Source organism: Diceros bicornis, chromosome 21 (genome assembly GCF_020826845.1).
Source record: "Diceros bicornis minor isolate mBicDic1 chromosome 21, mDicBic1.mat.cur, whole genome shotgun sequence".
NCBI lineage: Eukaryota > Metazoa > Chordata > Mammalia > Perissodactyla > Rhinocerotidae > Diceros > Diceros bicornis.
The window spans coordinates 45288924-45306957 of NC_080760.1; the positions used below are offsets into that span (position 1 = coordinate 45288924).

Genomic DNA, 18034 nt, shown 5'->3' on the forward strand with positions numbered 1-18034 from the left:
CTTGAAGCCAATCATCTAAATTAAAAATTTCAATATTTGGGCCCATTTCTGCCTGGCATTGTGCCAGTTACTATGGGAGGGAAAGGAGTTGTAAAGTAGAGAGCCGCCTTCAAGAAGCTTTGTTAAAAACCTACTTTAGAAGACAGATAGAAGACACAAAGGGATTTAACATTTTCTGGTCTCTCCTGCCTGCTTGCTCTCAACCTTAAGAACCAGGCATGCAACCTCAGGTTATCCACAGAAAAAGCCTGTTTCCCAGGACCTCAAGCATCTTACCATGCTATGAGACCACCAAGCAAGAGGCAGCATGGCTGATGTGCCACTCATCCTTTATCTACTGCTTGGCAATTTTTCTTTGGAAAAATGATTAGTAACCACTATTAAATATGAACAATCTCAGCATTTCATAACCATATATTCCATGCTGATTTTCAGGCACTGCTAGGTGGGCTGTGTAGAGGAACGAGCCATGGGTCCCCCTTAAGGGGCTGACAGTTTACCCTAACAAACAGGCATGTAATGATTGAGATCCACTATGGCATGCTGTTATAGAGATCTGTAGTAGACTTTCTTCATTTTGGTATACATAGTACATTGAACAATGCCTGGTCCATAATTAAAACTCAATAAATACAAATGAATATTTTTCATTGAACAGAAAAGTGCAGTGGTATGCCATTGAAGAAAGTACACAACTTTGCTGCGGGCTATCAGAGAAAATCTACTTGCCAATGTGGCTGTCCTTCATCAGATCATATGTATGTTGTCATCATTATCTTTGCGAATTCTTTTTTCCCTCTCTTCCAATAAGTAAAGTTCTACTCATCCTCCAGGCCTAATCCACAGTACAGACTGAGTCTTATTTGTCTAACTCCACCAAGAATGGAAGAATGAATAAATGAATGAGTTATCATGGGAGTGCTCATAATTGCCCCAACAAACTATGTTCTCCCTTCCTTCAAGATATTTGCATGTGTTGTTTGACCTTTATGGGGTACTCTTCACTACTTTTCCATCGAGTTAAATCCTATTCACATGTCAACTCAGGCATCATTTCTTTTAGGAAGTCTTCTGTCAGCCTCCAGTTTAGTTTTGACCCAGATACTACTGCCCTAGGTGTCTGTGTGGTTTTCATCTCTTTCCATGTCTGGTAAACTCTGTAAGACCAGAAACCAATTACCAATCACTATTATATTCCCAATGTCCAGCAAAGCTCGTGGCACATAACAGAGTCCCAATAAATAAATTCATTCATGGTCGAACAAATTAAGTCATTTAAATATTTCCTTTGTATTCCACCATGAGACAAAGCTCAAAAAATTTGAACATTTCTTTGGAATAAGGCCTCTTGATTCTGTACTTATAAGTGCAAAAATAAAATGTCATTTAGTCACCTTTGGGATAATTTGCCAAGGAAAAAAGATTGTAGGCACTTAGGCACTTACAGAGTCTCCTTCACATGGTTTAGAATTTCTAACAGTTATGGTATTATAATTAGCTCTGATAATACCTGATACTATATAAATGCAGATGGATTTGTTAATGACACATGATATTTTAAAAGATATGGAGCCTAGTGCTGAGTTCTGATCGCTGTATACCTGAGAACCACCATCCTGATTTCCCTCCACAGGAATAACTTTCAATTGAGTTTCAACTGAGACAAGCCAATCCATAATCTGTTCTCAAATGAGTCCTCCTGGAACTAACCTGCGTTGGCTGACTCATATAAATCATGATGCACAATCATGCTGATAGAAACTCTTCAATGAGTTGCAAGAGCGCTGCATACTATATTTCTAACCATTAAGGAGCCTCCTCAGGAAGGGTATTATTATCCTCATGCTACAGATGGAGAAAGTAAGACTCAGAGTGTGCTCAAGCTCACTAAGATAGTAAGTAACTAAGAAAAGATTTCAAATCCTGGGCAGTCTCATTTGAAAGCCTGTGCCTTCTCTGCTCATCTACCACTGAGGAAGTTCTCAGGGATAATGGAAACCTGAAGCAGAGATCAAATGTCAACAGAAAGTAACTTTAGCATTGAATGATACAGAGCCAGCTATCTTAGATACTACCACTGGGGCAACGGGGGTGGTCAACATACCGGAAATACTTTATCATAACTGTGAACACAGGACTGTAACAAACCTACAGCATATTTTGCTTAATCTTCAGAACAGAAAATCTTCCACCAAAGAATAGTCTTTTCTTGTATTTCATCCATGAAAATAATGAGGCTGACTTATAATTTTGTATTGCTTTATACACATTATCTTACTTGAGGCAAACACAATGATGAAAAGAAAGATGTTGCTGCATCTATGGATGAGGAACTGAAGACTGAGAGTTAAGTACCTTAAGTGCTAGGAAGTAATACAGCTGTGGTATGAACTCCAGTGAACTCTTCACTACATTTGAGTTGTCATTTGTTCTCATTTTGTGTGTTATTATTTTATTCCTCCTTCCACCAACTTAAAAAAAATAAAGATTAGAGAGGATGGAGAGAGGTCTCTCTACTCTGTTAGATTACTACATCACAGCAACTCCAAGAAACTCACTTGAAGACTGGGAAAAGAAGTTAAGTCTTATGCACATGATAAGGCAATCATTTTCAGTGTCTCCAATATTTATACGCGTTAAATAAAAGATAGCTTCCCAGACAACTCACTGACAATTGCAGTTCTGGTTGCGACAGGGCATCAAAAGGAGTTGAATAAATTATTAATATGGCAGAATTCTCTGAATGGCATAGATCCCACGGAAAGAATGACGTGTCAGTCTGGCAACTGCTCTGCTTTGCAGAAGAACACAATATATAGTCCTGGGAGACACTCACGTTTACTGTACAAGGTGATTTCTTTCTTAAAGTTGTTTTTCTAAGTTACTTTATAGGGATATTCAGGACAACTACAATAAACCTATTATGAGGTTCCATAGTTGTTTTAGACATTAACTTAGAAATTTCCTAAATCTGAATCCTGTGAAGTCCATGTAGGATCTGGAAATTCACTAGTTTCCTCTGTGTCCCTGGGCATAACATATGGCACTGGGAGTTGAGTTTTGTCAAGTTGCGCCCTACCTGTCCACCTCATCTGTTATCACACAGATCTCACTTTGCTCACTTCAAAGATCCATGTTTTACTGATGATTTGATCAAATTAAAATGATGAAAATATTGGGTTTTTGCAGCTATTTTCTTCACAATTTCTCAAACCATTATTGCATAAAGCATGTGTGTATCCACAGACGTAACTTTGCAAAAAAAGAGCTTAGTATGGTAAAACTAATATATCAATTGAGCATAGAATTCTCAAGAGTATATAAACATGTTGGATGTGAAATATGTTGATTCTATAACAAATTTTCAACACATTCCTGTTATTCCTCTTTGAAAATTGCTTTCAGAGGCAAAGATATGCGTGAATTTTTAATATATGAATAATTTTAATAGGGGCAAATCTTTATTATTTGAAAACTAAGTTTATTTTGGGGAAATACATCATTTGAGGCCAAAGCTATTTTTAAATTCTTATAACATCCACTCAATCAGGATGTCCAAGAAACTCCTCTATTTTATCTCCTTCAAACTGGAATTCATGGCCCGCACCCCGACCTAACTTGCCTTCCCTACTGCATCCCTATCATGGGACTGGTATCACGTTCCTTAAAATTGATTGTGTTCAGTCATCTCTTCTGACAGTCAGGATGAGCAATTAGGAACCTCACAAGTACAAGATTCTTCTCTGAGCTTACAATAATTTAAATTGTTACGTAACAGAAAATTTTACTTGAAATAACTATTTCCAGTTTCAAAAAAGGAGAGTCAAAGATGAGACTGTTAATGGTTTTTAGGAACCATGGCCTTATTCACAAACACAGATGTTGGTCAAAGGGCTCAGAAAATCACTTTGTGACTAGAATCATGTTATTCTTTGCAGGGTACAATTAATTGAGAGTGGAGAATAAAGCCAACCCACTCTGACCTGTAGGTCTAACATTACTATTTCAGACTCTGGAATCCCATGACCCAAACTTGGAAAGAACACTTGCAAGTCAGGATGTGTTAAGGGAGAAAAAAAGCTCCATGTTATTCAGAGACTGGCTAGGTGATAATGGGGACACATGGCCTTTCCAGTTGGTACCTGTCTTTGGTTTTCCGTTTCCAGGCGCAGCCTGGCCTCCACACACCTCCGTGTCTCCAGGAAGGCTTGGCGCTGGGCCCGGTCTGACAGGTAACTGATAAAGATTCCAGCTGTGTTCATACACATGAATAACACTGCCTGGGCGACAACCTAAAACAGAATTGCAAACATAGCCTGATCAGGTGGTTAAAACAAGAGCTGTTTGGAGGCAAAGAGAAAAAAATAAATAAAAATTTCCAAAAGGTAAATCTTAAGGTTAGTAATCCAAACGTTGAGTAGTAGGTTAATAGAACTATGGCTTTCATTCAGGTTCTGGGTCAAACACCATCCCCTCAGAGAGGCCTCCCTTGAGGGCCACTCTATCCAATTTAAAGCTTCTCCCTCCCCAAGTTTGGATTTGAACCTGGATTGGAAACCTGAAGTAAAATAAAAGGGCTCTTCTCTCTTTGTCACTCTGCCTCACCCCACCCCCACCACTTCACTAGCTGAGATTTTTGGCCTTTTAAAGTGTGTGAGAATCAGGTGAGAAGAAGGCAAAGAGACTAATAAGAAACAGGAAGGGTATCAGCTGAATGGTGCTACTGTACTTTGATGTTGGTGCTCTCAGGTCCTCTTGGGTAGCATCCAAGCCCTGTGGTGTCTAACGCAAGGAACAGATAACACATTGGTCTACTGCTTTTCATCCCCATTGCCATTACCCAACTGCTAGGCAGCAAAATCTCCTTGCTGGACTCTTAAATTAGACTTTGTACCTTCACATTTGTTCCCTCCCCAACTTTTCTCCAATGAAGAAAAGCAGACAGATTCTGGAAGGGAGTCAACATTTGAAAGAAACTAACAGCACGGTGTGAACTTCCTAATTTTTATAGCTTTAGCCCAAGGGAAGGTCACAGTGGTACAGTGTGGCGTTGTGAAAACTCCAGTAGAAAACCCAGGTGGCCTGAAGAAGCAAAGACCAGAGTTTGGGACAACTATAGCTGCTGGAAAGTAAGGAGATAATCCCCAAAAAAAGAACTAGTGAAGGGGAACCTTAAATTCTTGTGTAAACTCTTCCCTGAACCACTCATGGCAGGGCAGACAGCAAAGGCTTGAGCTGATGATAAACAAACTGAACTGAGATTTGAACTGCATCCCAAAAGGAAAGATTGTCATTTGATTTCAACCAAGTTTGTCACTTGCTAAAACAAAGCAAAAATCACCATTGCCAGAAGAACATAAGAGAATCAAGAGTCTCAACCACACAGCATTCATAATGTCCTGAACACAACACAAAATTATGTGACATAAGAATAAGCAAGTAAGTGTGACCAATTCTCAAGAGAGAAGATCATCAAAAGAGACTTATTCTGATCTGAACCAGATGTTGGAATTAGCAGACAAAAATAATAGTAGCTCTTACAACTTTGTTCAATGATATAAAGGTAAATATGCTAGTATAAATGAAAAGATAGGAAATCTCAGCAGAGAAACAGAAAGCACACACAAAATGAAAGTTCTAGAACTGAAAAACACAATATCTGAAATTAAAATATTCACCAGATGATATTTACAGCAGAATGTAGATGACAGCAGAAAGAGTCAATAAACTTGAAGATACATCAGTAAACTAAAGATAATCTTGGAAGCAGTCAGAAAAAAAGTGTTATATATACAGGACATACTCTCTAGTTATGATAATGATTTTCAGGTAGGATAAAAGAAATGCATTCCTAAAATATACTGATATAAAAATATTGAAAGTCAAAACAAAATGAAGCTGGTTTTCATGTATAAATACAATATTAAAGAGAATTTAAAGAAAAAGCATTACTAGAGATAAATAGGGTCACTATAGAATGATAAAAGTTTTAATTCACCAAGAAGTATATAAAAATTACAAACTTGGACACATTTAACAACCAGCCTCAAAATACACAATGCAAAGTATGATATGTATCTATGGAATTATCTACAAATCTACCATCCTAGAGGTATATTTTAACACAATTTTCAGCAGTTAATAGATCAAGCAGATAAAAAAAAGTCAGCAAAGATAGAGACAATTTGAATAGTGAACACAATTAACAACCTTGAAATGGAACATGATTTCCAACGATTAGATGATACAAATTCTTTTTAGGCACATTTTTTTTTTAATTGATGTTTTAATGGTTTCTAACATTGTGAAATTTTGGGTTGTACATTTTTGTTTGTCGATCACCCCATATATGACTCCCTTCACCCCTTGTGCCCACCCCCCACCCCCACTGCCCGGGTAACCACAGTCCAGTTTTCTCTGTCCATGTGTTGGTTTATATTCCACATATGAGTGAGATCATACAGTGTTTGTCTTTCTCTTTCTGGCTTATTTCACTTAACATAATACGCTCCAGGCCCATCCATGTTGTTGCAAATGGGACGATTTTGTCTTTTTTTATGGCTGAGTAGTATTCCATTGTGTATATATACCACATTTTCTTAATCCAATCGTCAGTTGAGGGACACTTAGGTTGCTTCCACTTCTTGGCTATGGTGAGTAATGCTGCAATGAACATAGGGGTGCATAAGCTTCTTTGGATTGTTGATTTCAGGTGCGTTGGATAGATTCCCAGTAGTGGGATGGCTGGATCATAGGGCATCTCTATTTTTAATTCTTTGAGGAATCTCCATACCGTTTTCCATAGAGACTGCACCAATTTGCATTCCCACCAGCTGTGTATGAGGGTTCCTGTTTCTCCACATCCTCTCCAACATTTGTTGTTTTTTGTCTTGGTGATTATAGCCATTCTAACGGGCATGAGGTGGTATCTTAGTGTTGTTTTGATTTGCATTTCCCTGATGATTAGTGATGTTGAGCATCTTTTCATGTGCCTATTGGTTTTTAGGCACATTTTGAATATTTGTAAAACATGAACTTATAATAGGACCTAAAGTTAATCTCAGCAAATTTCAAGGAACTAGTATCACATAACCATAGTCAATGACTACAATGAAATCAAGTTACAAGCAATATAAAAAGATAACTAAATGGAGCCAGCCTGGTGGTGCAGTGGTTAAGTTCACACACTCTACTTTGGTGGCCCAGGGTTTCCAGGTTCCGATCCTGGATGTGCACCTCCGCACCACTTATCAAGCCATGCTGTGGCAGGCATCCCACATATAAATTAGAGGAAGATGGGCATGATTGTTAGCCCAGGGCCAATCTTCCTCAGCAAAAAGAGGAGGATTGGCCAAGGCTAATCTTCCTCACCAAAAAAAAAAAAAAAAAGACAACTAAAAACCTATATCTGTTTGGAAATTAAAATATTTCTAAATAACTCATGGAACTAAGAATATATTATAAAGGAAAAAATATTTAACTGAAGAATAATAAAACTACTACTGAACAAAACTTAATAGTCCTCACAGAGGACTATATAGTCATGAATCCTCCATTAAAAAAAAGAAAGGCTGAAAACAAATGTGCTAGCCATTCAAGCTAAAGATTTAGCAAAAAAACCCAAAACCAGATTAAATCCATAGTATGTAGAAGCAAAAAATAATAAAATAGAAGCAAAAGTTAATGAAATAAAAACCAAATGTATAATACAGTGGATCAATAAAGCCAAGTTTGTTTTCTGAAAAGACTAATAAAACAGTAACACTTATTACAAGCTTAATAAAGAAAAAAGAGAAAAGGTACAAATAAGCAATATTAAGAATAGTAAATGGGACAGTTAAAGATATTGCAGAAATTAACAGGTAATAAGAATATATTATGAAGTTTAATGCTAATAAAAACCTTAGATGGAATTGCCGTATTTCTCAAAATACAACTTTACCAAAACTGACTCAAGAAGAAAGGAGAAAAATTAAATAAATGGAATCATAATTAAAAATCTTTCCACACGGAAAGCAACAGGCCCAGATGGCTTCTTTGGAGCATTCTATAAACAACTGTGGAAGAAATAATTTAAATATTCCATAATCTCTTCCAGAAAATAGAAAAATACAGAATACTCCCCAACTTAGTTAATAAAGCTAGCACAACTTTGATACCAAACCCAATATAGTTGGTATATAAAGGTATATAATGGGTAAATCTCCTTCATGAATATGGAAGGAAATTCCTACATATAATATTAGCAAATCAAAAGCATCAGTGTATAGAAAAGATAATTCAACTTGACTACATTGAATTTATCCCAGGAATCCAAGGATAGTTTAACATTATCAAATCAACTAATGTAATTTACCACATTTACAGCTTTTAAAAAACATACAATCATTCCATTGAGATGAAACAGCATTGATGAAATTCAATATCCTTTCGTTAAAAAAAAAGACCCTGAGATTAGCTGTAAGCTTTCTTAATCACTATGTAGGATATCTACAGAAACAAACACACAAAAAACACCAAACATCCTACTCAATGGCAAAAGGTTAAAAGCATTTGCTTAAAGCAGGGAAGACAGTTATCTCCAAGCATATTTAACACCACTCTCAAGTTCTAGCTATTGCAATAGAACAATAACAACAACAACAGAAAACAAAACAAAAGTGATAAAGTTTGGAAAGGAAGAAATATATTTTCATTATTTGCAGATGATTATCCATGTGGCATATCCGCAAGTATCTACAGAAAAATTGCTAGGATTAATAACAATTTACCAAAGGTGCTGGACATAAAATCAAAATAAAATGTAAACTGCATTTCTATGCAACCACAGCAAACAGATAGAAATGAATTTAATGGAAAAAATGATGGAATTTCATTTAAAATTATCAAATAAGACCCACATAGATGGAGGGTGGTATACCATGGTATGGATAGGAAAGAATTGCTATAGTAAAGACCTCAAATCTCAATAAGTATTTTTTCCCCCAGTGGAATTCAAGATGAGTCTAAAATTTATATGGAAGGGCAAAGGGTCAAGAAGACACAAGATATTCTTAAAGAAGAACAAAATGGGGAGACTTGCAGTATCAGGTATCAAGACTTGTCATAATACTGCAGTTATTGGGACATCATGGTGTTTATATGAGGATACACAAATTGACCAGTGGATGTGAACAGAAAGCACGGAAACATAAACACACAAACTTGACAATTGGGCATTGCAGGTCTAAGGAGAAAAGAGGAATTTTTCAGCAAAGGGTGCTGGGACAATTTGTTATCCATTTAGAAAATAAAATGAAAGTTAATCTCTGCCTACATAGAAATACATAGAAATACATTACAGGTGGATTAAAGTCTTAAATATGAAAGGCAAACATAAAATTTTAGAAGGTAATTTAGGATAAAATTTTTATTACCTTGATAGATTTTTTAAATAAGACACAGAGAATACAAACCATAAAGAGTGGATTAATACATTTGATTAAATTAAAATTAAGAATTTCTATTCATTAAAAGACAATATAAATAAAATAAAAAAAAAACTATCCACAAACTAAGAAAAGATATTTGCAACACTTATAACCAGGAAAGAATTAATTTTCAGGTCATATGAAGAACTTGTATAAATCTGTAAGAAAAATATAAACAATCCTATAGAAAACAAGGGCAAAAGATAAACAGATATTTCAAAGACAAGAAAATAATAATTTGAAAATAAGCACAACATTTTGGGAACTATAAGTTAAAATCTACACCCATTCCAAACCTACCAGGCTGGCTCTAAAAAGAAAAACAATAGCTGAGCATCATCGAATTAGCAAGGATGCTGGTGGGAATGTGAACTGATGTAGCTACTTGGACTTTATACACTAATGTTTAATTTGCACATCCCTAGAACTGCACTTTTCCACTTCACATCCAGAGGCATCTTAGCACGTGTGGCCCAGGAGGTATGCCCAAGAATGTTCAGAACAGCAATTTCCACGAGGACTTGAAACTGGAAATAATCTGAATGTCCACCATTAGTTTGAATGGATAAATATTTCAGGATGTATTAAAACAATTAAATGTGACTCAGCAATGAAAATAAATGAACTGTTATTGTATTCATCAAAATGGGTAATAAAAAATAGTGTAGAAAAGTATGATTCCAATGACATAAAGTTCAAAAACAAGAAAACTAACCAATACGTTGTTTATGGATACGTGAGGTAGCGTATGATGCCACTGTTTACTCATCAAATTGTCAATGATCAAAAATTTGACAACATACTACTCTGGCTAGGTTGTGGGGTAAATAGACATTTTCATACCTAGCTGTTGAACATATGAATTTGGCAATATCTATCAAGTTGACAATATTCAAACTCATCAGCCCAGTAACTCCACTTCCATGGACTTATAAATGTGACAACTCGGGTGCAAAGATCAAAGGATATCAGAGCATTGTTTGCACATAATTGGAGAAAACCTAAATGGCCATAAACAGATGACTGGTTAAATTATAAAGCCATGCAATTGAATAGTATACAGATAAAAATAATACTAATCTGGAACATTCCAGTATATACTGTTAAGTGGGGGAAAAAAACCCAAATGGCTGGCATTTGCTAACATTTTGTATGTGCAGATTCTCTCAGTAAGGTACTGGAGAATTCTGGTGACAGAAACTGAGGCCTGAGTTTATAATATCTACCTTTTATATTTTGTATATGTGCATGTAGTACCTACTCCAGTACATAGATTTTTAAATAGAAAGATTGATAAATTTATTGCTAAAAAAGAGAAAAATGCAAACTCATCATCATGACAACAAAGCCTGTTTGATCATCTTCAAGCTCATTTCATACTATTTCTCCTCTTACTCATTTTGTTCCAACCAATCTGGTTTACTTTCTTTTCCTCCAATAGGCCTGTCCCACCTCTGGTCCATTGCTAATGCTGTCTGGGACACTGTCCCCCATATTTTTTGTCTTGCTGGTTTCTTTTATCTTTCTATTCTTGGCCTTATTATAGTTTTCTCAGAGAAATGCTCCCAGATCACTGTATCAAATTAGGATTTCCCTGCTATTCTTTATCCCTCCATGCTGTGCGCTTACTACAAATTATAATTATATATTTATTTGTTTGCTTAGTTGTCTGATGCCTGTCACATTGGATTATCACTCCTAATGACACAGGGATGATGTTCATTTTAGCCATTGATTGACACCTAGTACCTAGCACAGTGGATGACAAGTGCTCAGCACAGTGCCTTTTAACTGTTCAGCAACTAATAAGTGCTAGATATTTGCTGAATGAATACATAAATGAATAAACAGCTTTCTTATGTACCTCTAATCATCATTTACAAGATGTGATGGAACAATGATCTTACAATAGCAATGATAATTTAAAACACCAAAGAATATCCTTGACAACAATAATAACAAATGCGTGGGAGCTGGAAAAAAATCTAAACTACTCGGCTTTACAAAAGATAAAGGAGGGAAGCATTTCTGGTAAAGGGATGCTAACTACTGTTAACTATGTAAATACTACCCAAATTGCTTTAAAGCTTTAATATTATTACAATCAAAATCCCAAGAGGATTTTTGAAAGATGATTTAAAAGTATATTTGAAAGAATACATGAGTTAGAACAACCAAAGAAATTTTTACAAAAGGGATTGGAGGGGGCCTTGCCCAGCCAGAAGGTAATATGTACCATGAGGTTACAATAATTAAAATTCTGTGGCAGTAGAGAAAACCTCAACTGAAATATTAATGGAGTAAAAGTGAGTATACCATCCAGAAATAGAAAAGAGAAAACATAACGAGCTGTATTATGATACATATGGCTCAACAATTCAGTGGAAAAAACAATTGTCAGTAAAAGGATAATTGGTCAACTATTGGGAAAAAATAGTTGATAGTAACCTCATACAAATGTCAAAATAAATGCCATTGTATTAAAGAGTTAAATGTGGAAAATGAGACTACAAAAAAGGGGAAAAGGAAATAAAAAGGAACATTGCTCTAATCTTCTAAGCAGAAAAGTATGAACAAAGTCTCAAGTTAAAGATAACTAGTTTTTTTTTTTTTAAATGAAAACAGTTGGATACATTGCTGATGTGGAGGTACTTTACTACAATATTTCTGGAAAGCAAATTAACAGTGTCGCAAAATTTTACTCATTTCTTTTGACCCAATCACCCAACTTCTAATTATCTAAAGGAAACAATCATATACAGGATCAAAAATTTCTGTTCAGGGATGTTCACTGCAGCTTTATTTATGAAAATAAAAAATAAATAGAAATTGCGTGTTTTTAATGGTGGGGGGATGGCTGAATAAATTGCAGTGTGCATATACAAGGGAATATAAAATAGCATGACAAATATTTAATCACATGAGCAAATCTATATGATACATTAAGTAAAACGTAATATTTAAAACTGTATTAAAACACAAACCTATAAATTCAATGTGATCCTAAAGCTTAAAATAAAAGGAAATATATATGTGTATAATACACAAAAGGAAATACATATATTTGCATGTATATGTGCATGCATATGTATAAGAGTGTGTGTGTGTGTTGAAATAGAAGGAATAGGTTATTCAGACAAATTCACTTGTGAAGATCTGGCAAGCCAGTGAAAAAAACATAAGTAGTCAAGATCTAGAAGAAGAATACCCAAACAGGTAAGCCCAGCATGTGGGGCGTCTTTCCTCCTGGGGGCATCTGCAGATTCTATAGGAGGTGACTGAGAGTTTGAGAAACATAGTGTAGTGTTCAAGACTCCTGGAACGAGGCTGAGGCAATGGAGGAGACGCTGGAGGAGAAGAGAGTCCGGAAGCAACGACTCATATACAGACTAGATCCTTGGTTAGTCATTGACTTCACAAATGTCTTTACTGCTGCATCTTAGTATCAACTAAGTATCTAAAAATACCTACATTGTTCAATGAGTTATTGGTTTTTTTGGTAACTAAATTTTATGAAGGAAATACTATTCCATTGTGGCAGCTGCAGATCTGTGGTTCCATGAAGGAGGAGGCATATATTGTTATGACTGTCTTGGATTGGTCATGTTATGCCATCCCTCCAGCCCACAGCTCTATCTAGACCCCTGGGAGCCCCATCTGTAAGCCACCTCTGCCCCAGAGCTGACATGCTGAGTGTGAGATGCTTAAGAAACATGTGTTGATCAATGCTTCATTTTGCTACCCTTATATATCTGCAAACCGCCATGAATAGGCCTTCCCAACCCCACACTCCTATTAATTAATTTACCCATTCAAAATTATTTACGGAGCACGTTCTGTGTGACAGGTACAGTTTTATGAACTGGCAGAAGGCAAGTTAGAGGGATCTTAGAAAAATCCCATTGAAGAGAGATTGTGGCTTCGACCTGGGTGGCAATTGTGCAGATGGAGAGATAGGGAAGGATCCTGAATATGTTTCAAACGAAGAGACAACAGGATGCGCTCATGGATTTTGTGAGGACTATGAAAAAAAGAGAGGAGACAAGGGTGACCTCCAGAAAATTAACCACTCTGACTGTACATGAGAATCACCTGGGGAATTAAAAAGGTGGAGATACCCCTGGCCCTACTCAGACCCACTGAAGAAAAATATCCAGGGCTGTGGCCTGGGAATCTTTATTTTTAGAAAGCTCCCAAAGTGATCTGCTGCAGTGGGTCCGTCAGCTGCCATAAGAGAATCACTGCTTCATGTAAATGGCCTGAAGATCACATATAACATTACACTTTGACCTCCTTTTTGTAGGTCCATTGGCCTTACTAAATTCTGAACTCCCAGAGGGCAGAGATCATCTCCCTTGAATCTTATGTCTTCACACAGGGCCTGGCATCCCAGTGCTCAACAAACACTTGCCAAAGGCCATAGTGTGGGCATTAATGCTTGAGGCCAGGGAGTTCAGAGTTGGAAGGGCTCAGAGTCAGCTCCTCCTTTATATAGAGGATTTGCATTTTGTCCTTGCAGAAAGATCCATTGCTGTTCATTGCTAAGCGGCCAGACTGGAGGTGGAGGAGAGGACTGGCTCTCTGAGGGCCTCCCTGGGGTCACCCCCTCCCCTCCCCTTCCCTCCACACTCTAAGTGTGTACCGCAGGAATGTGCTCCACGTGTTCTCTGCAGCTCACTTTGTACAGAGAACATTACCACAGTCTGCAGCCCAAGCGGTTGAAGGCGAGAGGAGGCCTGCTATGTTAAGAACAGGGGAAACACTCTCTTTCTATTTATTTCTGGGTCCCCAGAAGCATCCACTCAAGTGCTACTGTATGTGTGGAAAGACCAGCTCTGGGAAAGTGATTATTGGATTTGTCCCTGGAGCTAGTTTTATTTTTAAAATTTAGAAAGGAAATAACGGAAAGATGTGTTGCAATTCAATAATGATTGATTTGCGTTTGGATAATTTCCAATATTTTAATGGAAACCAGGAATTTGAAAGGCAATACCATTAAGCTTAATTTTTTGTAAAGTGTTGAAAACTAATTTTTTAAGGATTTGCCCCTAATTTGTTTTTAGGACCAATGTTTCATCATAAATTTTGGAGGATGCGCAAACTAAAATTGAGAGATTAAATAACAGTAAGAAACTAAACTAAACAGTAAGCGAACTAAAATTGAGAGATTAAATAACAGTAAGAAACTAAACTAAACAGTAAGCGAACTAAAATTGAGAGATTAAATAACTTACTTTTTTGAGTTCATATTAAGTGTAGGGTCTCTTACCAAGTGATTTTCATACATGTTCTTATATAATCTCAATGAGGAAGGAACTATTTTTATGTCCACAGGAGGAAGCTGAAGTTCAGAGAGGTTAAATAACTTGTCTAAGGTTAAGCAGCCTTCACAGTGGTAGGGCAGGGTTTGGAATGCAGGAAGTCTGACTTTGCAGGATCCAAGCAAACAGTGGCCAGGACCTGAGGGAGATCTTTGATATTCAGAGGAAATGGAGCCCAGTCAGGGACAGGGGTATAATTTAGTAAATAAATACTGGACAATGCATGAAGCAGGTTGAATGTTTTGCCAGCACATAATGGGTGTATGCGAAAGATGTAGGTAAAGGCCTTGTATCTGCAGGTGAATGAACCAGGCTAGAGAGGGTCTGGCATCATTCGCTAATAGAAGCTAGCATTTATGGAGCACTTAGTGAATCATTCTAAGTGCCTGGCATGCATTAATGCATTTAGTCCTCACAATAGCCCAGTGAGCTAGGTACTATTAAGATGGTCATTGGATAGATAAGGGGGCTGAAGCTCAAAGTTTAACCATCTGTTCAAGATAACAAATGGAGCCAGTGGTAGAGCTGGGGTTTGAACCCTGGTCACTGGAGCCAGAGCCTGAACTTAGAAAGACCGTGCTCTCCAACCTCATCCCTGAGCCCTCTGCTGTGCTAACACAATGAGATTCACCCAAGCAACAAATGCAGATTTGGCACAAGCATAACAGACAATAGGATTTGGCCATTCGTATGGCTCAGTTCTGGAGCCTGGTACAGGGGAAGGAGCCTCGGGAGAGCTGTGTGTGCTGCCCGGCAGGCTTGTTCTAGCACAGGCTGGAAGGAAGGGCTGACTTTGGAGTGGTTCTAGGAAATAAAAGAGTCACCTAAGGCAGGCAAACGGGCTTTAAATGCATCCTAAAAATAGTTACTTAAATCGATTCAGGTATTCATGGAGCGTTTGACCATGAACCAGGCCCTGTGCTAGCTGGGTGCCTGCCTTCTTGTCTCCTCCCCCAACAAAGATGTCCTCAGGCACATCAGACTACTTCCGTCTAGAAATGGGCAAACCAAGGCCCTGAGAGTAACTTGCCCAAAGCCAAACAGCCTAAGAGATTCTGGAGCTGTGATTAACACGAGAGCCTGCACTCTTGGCAAGCTGTGGTGTGTTTTCACAAGTCATTCTTACACCTGGAGAACTGTGTCTGTGTTTGGGCCTCTCTGCTTTTGGACTGAGGCCTGTCCTCTTGGGGTCCACACTTGAACATCAGTGGCTGCGCACTGGGCAGAGGGAGGGGCTGCAGAAGGAGGGCAGCATGAACGCAGGGGAGGAGGAGGAAAATACAACAGGGAGGTTGTGATACTTGCCACAACCGCCAGGGGGCAGTCAGGCTCTGCGGGGGTCCTGACAAAGTGAGTGGGGCAGCCACTCACCAAAGGCCTTTGTACCTGCTGGGGCTGGAGCTTCTGTGACCACAGCCTGGGTTTGCAACCCTCAGCTCCACCACTTACTAGGCAGATGACCTTAGGCAAGTCACTTTTTGCCTTTTTGAGCCTCACCTTTCTCATCTGAACAATGGGAATAAACCTTTGCCGTATAGAAGTAATGTACATGTATGTATATCTATATCCATATATTTATATAGTATATATGTGTGTATATATATATACACAAATGAACCTAGCAGATAACAGATATCCAGTAAATGTTAGCTATGTATTTAAATATGAGGCCATCTTTTTTCCCCAAGTCTAGACTATGGTATAATATATATATATATGTGTATATATATATATATATATATATATATATATTATTTCTGAATAAATGACGTATTAAGGATTTTCTTCCTCCAGGTTAAGAAGTATCCCAGAGGACCAAGAAGTATTAAAATATTTTGTATTTATGCTGCTTTACAAAGAATGTTTATATCCATTATTTACTATGCAGGGAAGCTAGCGGAGGGCGGATTGGGAGCCAACTCTTGAGTCAGACAGAGTGGGGATCTTAATTCCATCTCTACCATCTACCCCAGGGTGGCCAAGGCAAGTCACTCGCCTCACTAAGGGGGCGAATACTAAATAGTGTGTTTGTTGTCCAATATAGAGCTTAGCAGTCTAGTCCAGTGGTTAAGGATCTGGGCTCCCAATAATGCTATTTACTTGTTATGTGAAAGTGGCCCAGTTAGCTAATTTTTCTGGTCTTCAAATTTCCTCAACCTGTAAAATAGGAATACTTTGCTAAAAATGTTGTTGGATAATTGATGAAAGCAATTAGCAAAAGGCCTATAACACAATCACTGCTCACTATGTACTGACTGTGGTTGTGGTTACGGTCATTATTATTGCTTTTGTTGTCTCTTATGTCACAACAGTGACTCACTGAGGGTCTGAGCAGGTAAGCAACACGGTCAGTTTGTGTTTTAGAAAGATCACTGTGACAGAGCGTGAGGAATAGTGATCACCCAGATTAAACTCATTCCTTAAGGATTCAGCGAAGAATGGGATGAAAGAGGGATTAAGAGGAGCCACAGGAGTGGTTGAGCCAACTGGAGGGACGGGAAGTACTGCCAGCATCCTCCACCAGTGTCGTGGGCTCCCCCACAGCTGCCGGCCCTGGGACCATGCTTCCTGCCTGCCCTTTATAAATAGCACATGCTGAATTGGAAAGAGAAATTATTAATAGTACAAAATGAAGTCTAACAGAATAACAGAGCAAAAAAGTCGTACACTTGAGGGAACATCTAAGAAAACGGTAAAATGTAAGGCATGCTGAACTCAGCTAGCCTATAATAAAAAGTAAAACCTAATGATGAGAAACCTACATAAAAACCCGAGTCCAATGACTGGTATCCTCAGAACTTGCAAAGTAATGAGGGGAAAACGCAGGCTTTTCAGAAGATAACACAAAGAGAGAATTCTGTAAAATGGAATTAAAAGAATAAGGGAGCTGGGAAATAAGATTTTTAAAAAATGGATTTAAAAAACTATGACATTAAGGAGGAAGTAAAAATGTTAAAGGCTAAAAATAGGAAGGACTGGAGGTGAGAAAAATAAAAGAAGTGATTAAACTCTTTAAAAATAGACATGGCAAAAAGTGATGAAGGTATTTTTTTTTTAAATATGAGAAACATAACAGGTGGTAGCCCAAATTTTAAAGATCAACTATGCTAATGCAAACAAGTTTAAGATACTAACATATTTATAATGTCTGTTCCACTGTATTCAGAGAGATGGACAAAACAGGGGCCATAATTGTTCCAAGAGTGTTCTCCAGCCTGAGGTAACTTGACCGCTTAGAATTTC

General features: G+C 37.6%; 1 protein-coding gene across 1 annotated transcript in view; it reads right to left on the minus strand.

Moving 5' to 3' along the window:
• Nucleotides 1–18034, minus strand: part of ADCY8 (adenylate cyclase 8) — a 227264-nt gene that overhangs the window by 173572 nt on the left and 35658 nt on the right. The window contains exon 2 of the mRNA XM_058564947.1: nt 4143–4292. Coding sequence (XP_058420930.1) covers nt 4143–4292 — 150 coding nt within the window. The remainder of the gene's footprint in view (nt 1–4142; nt 4293–18034) is intronic.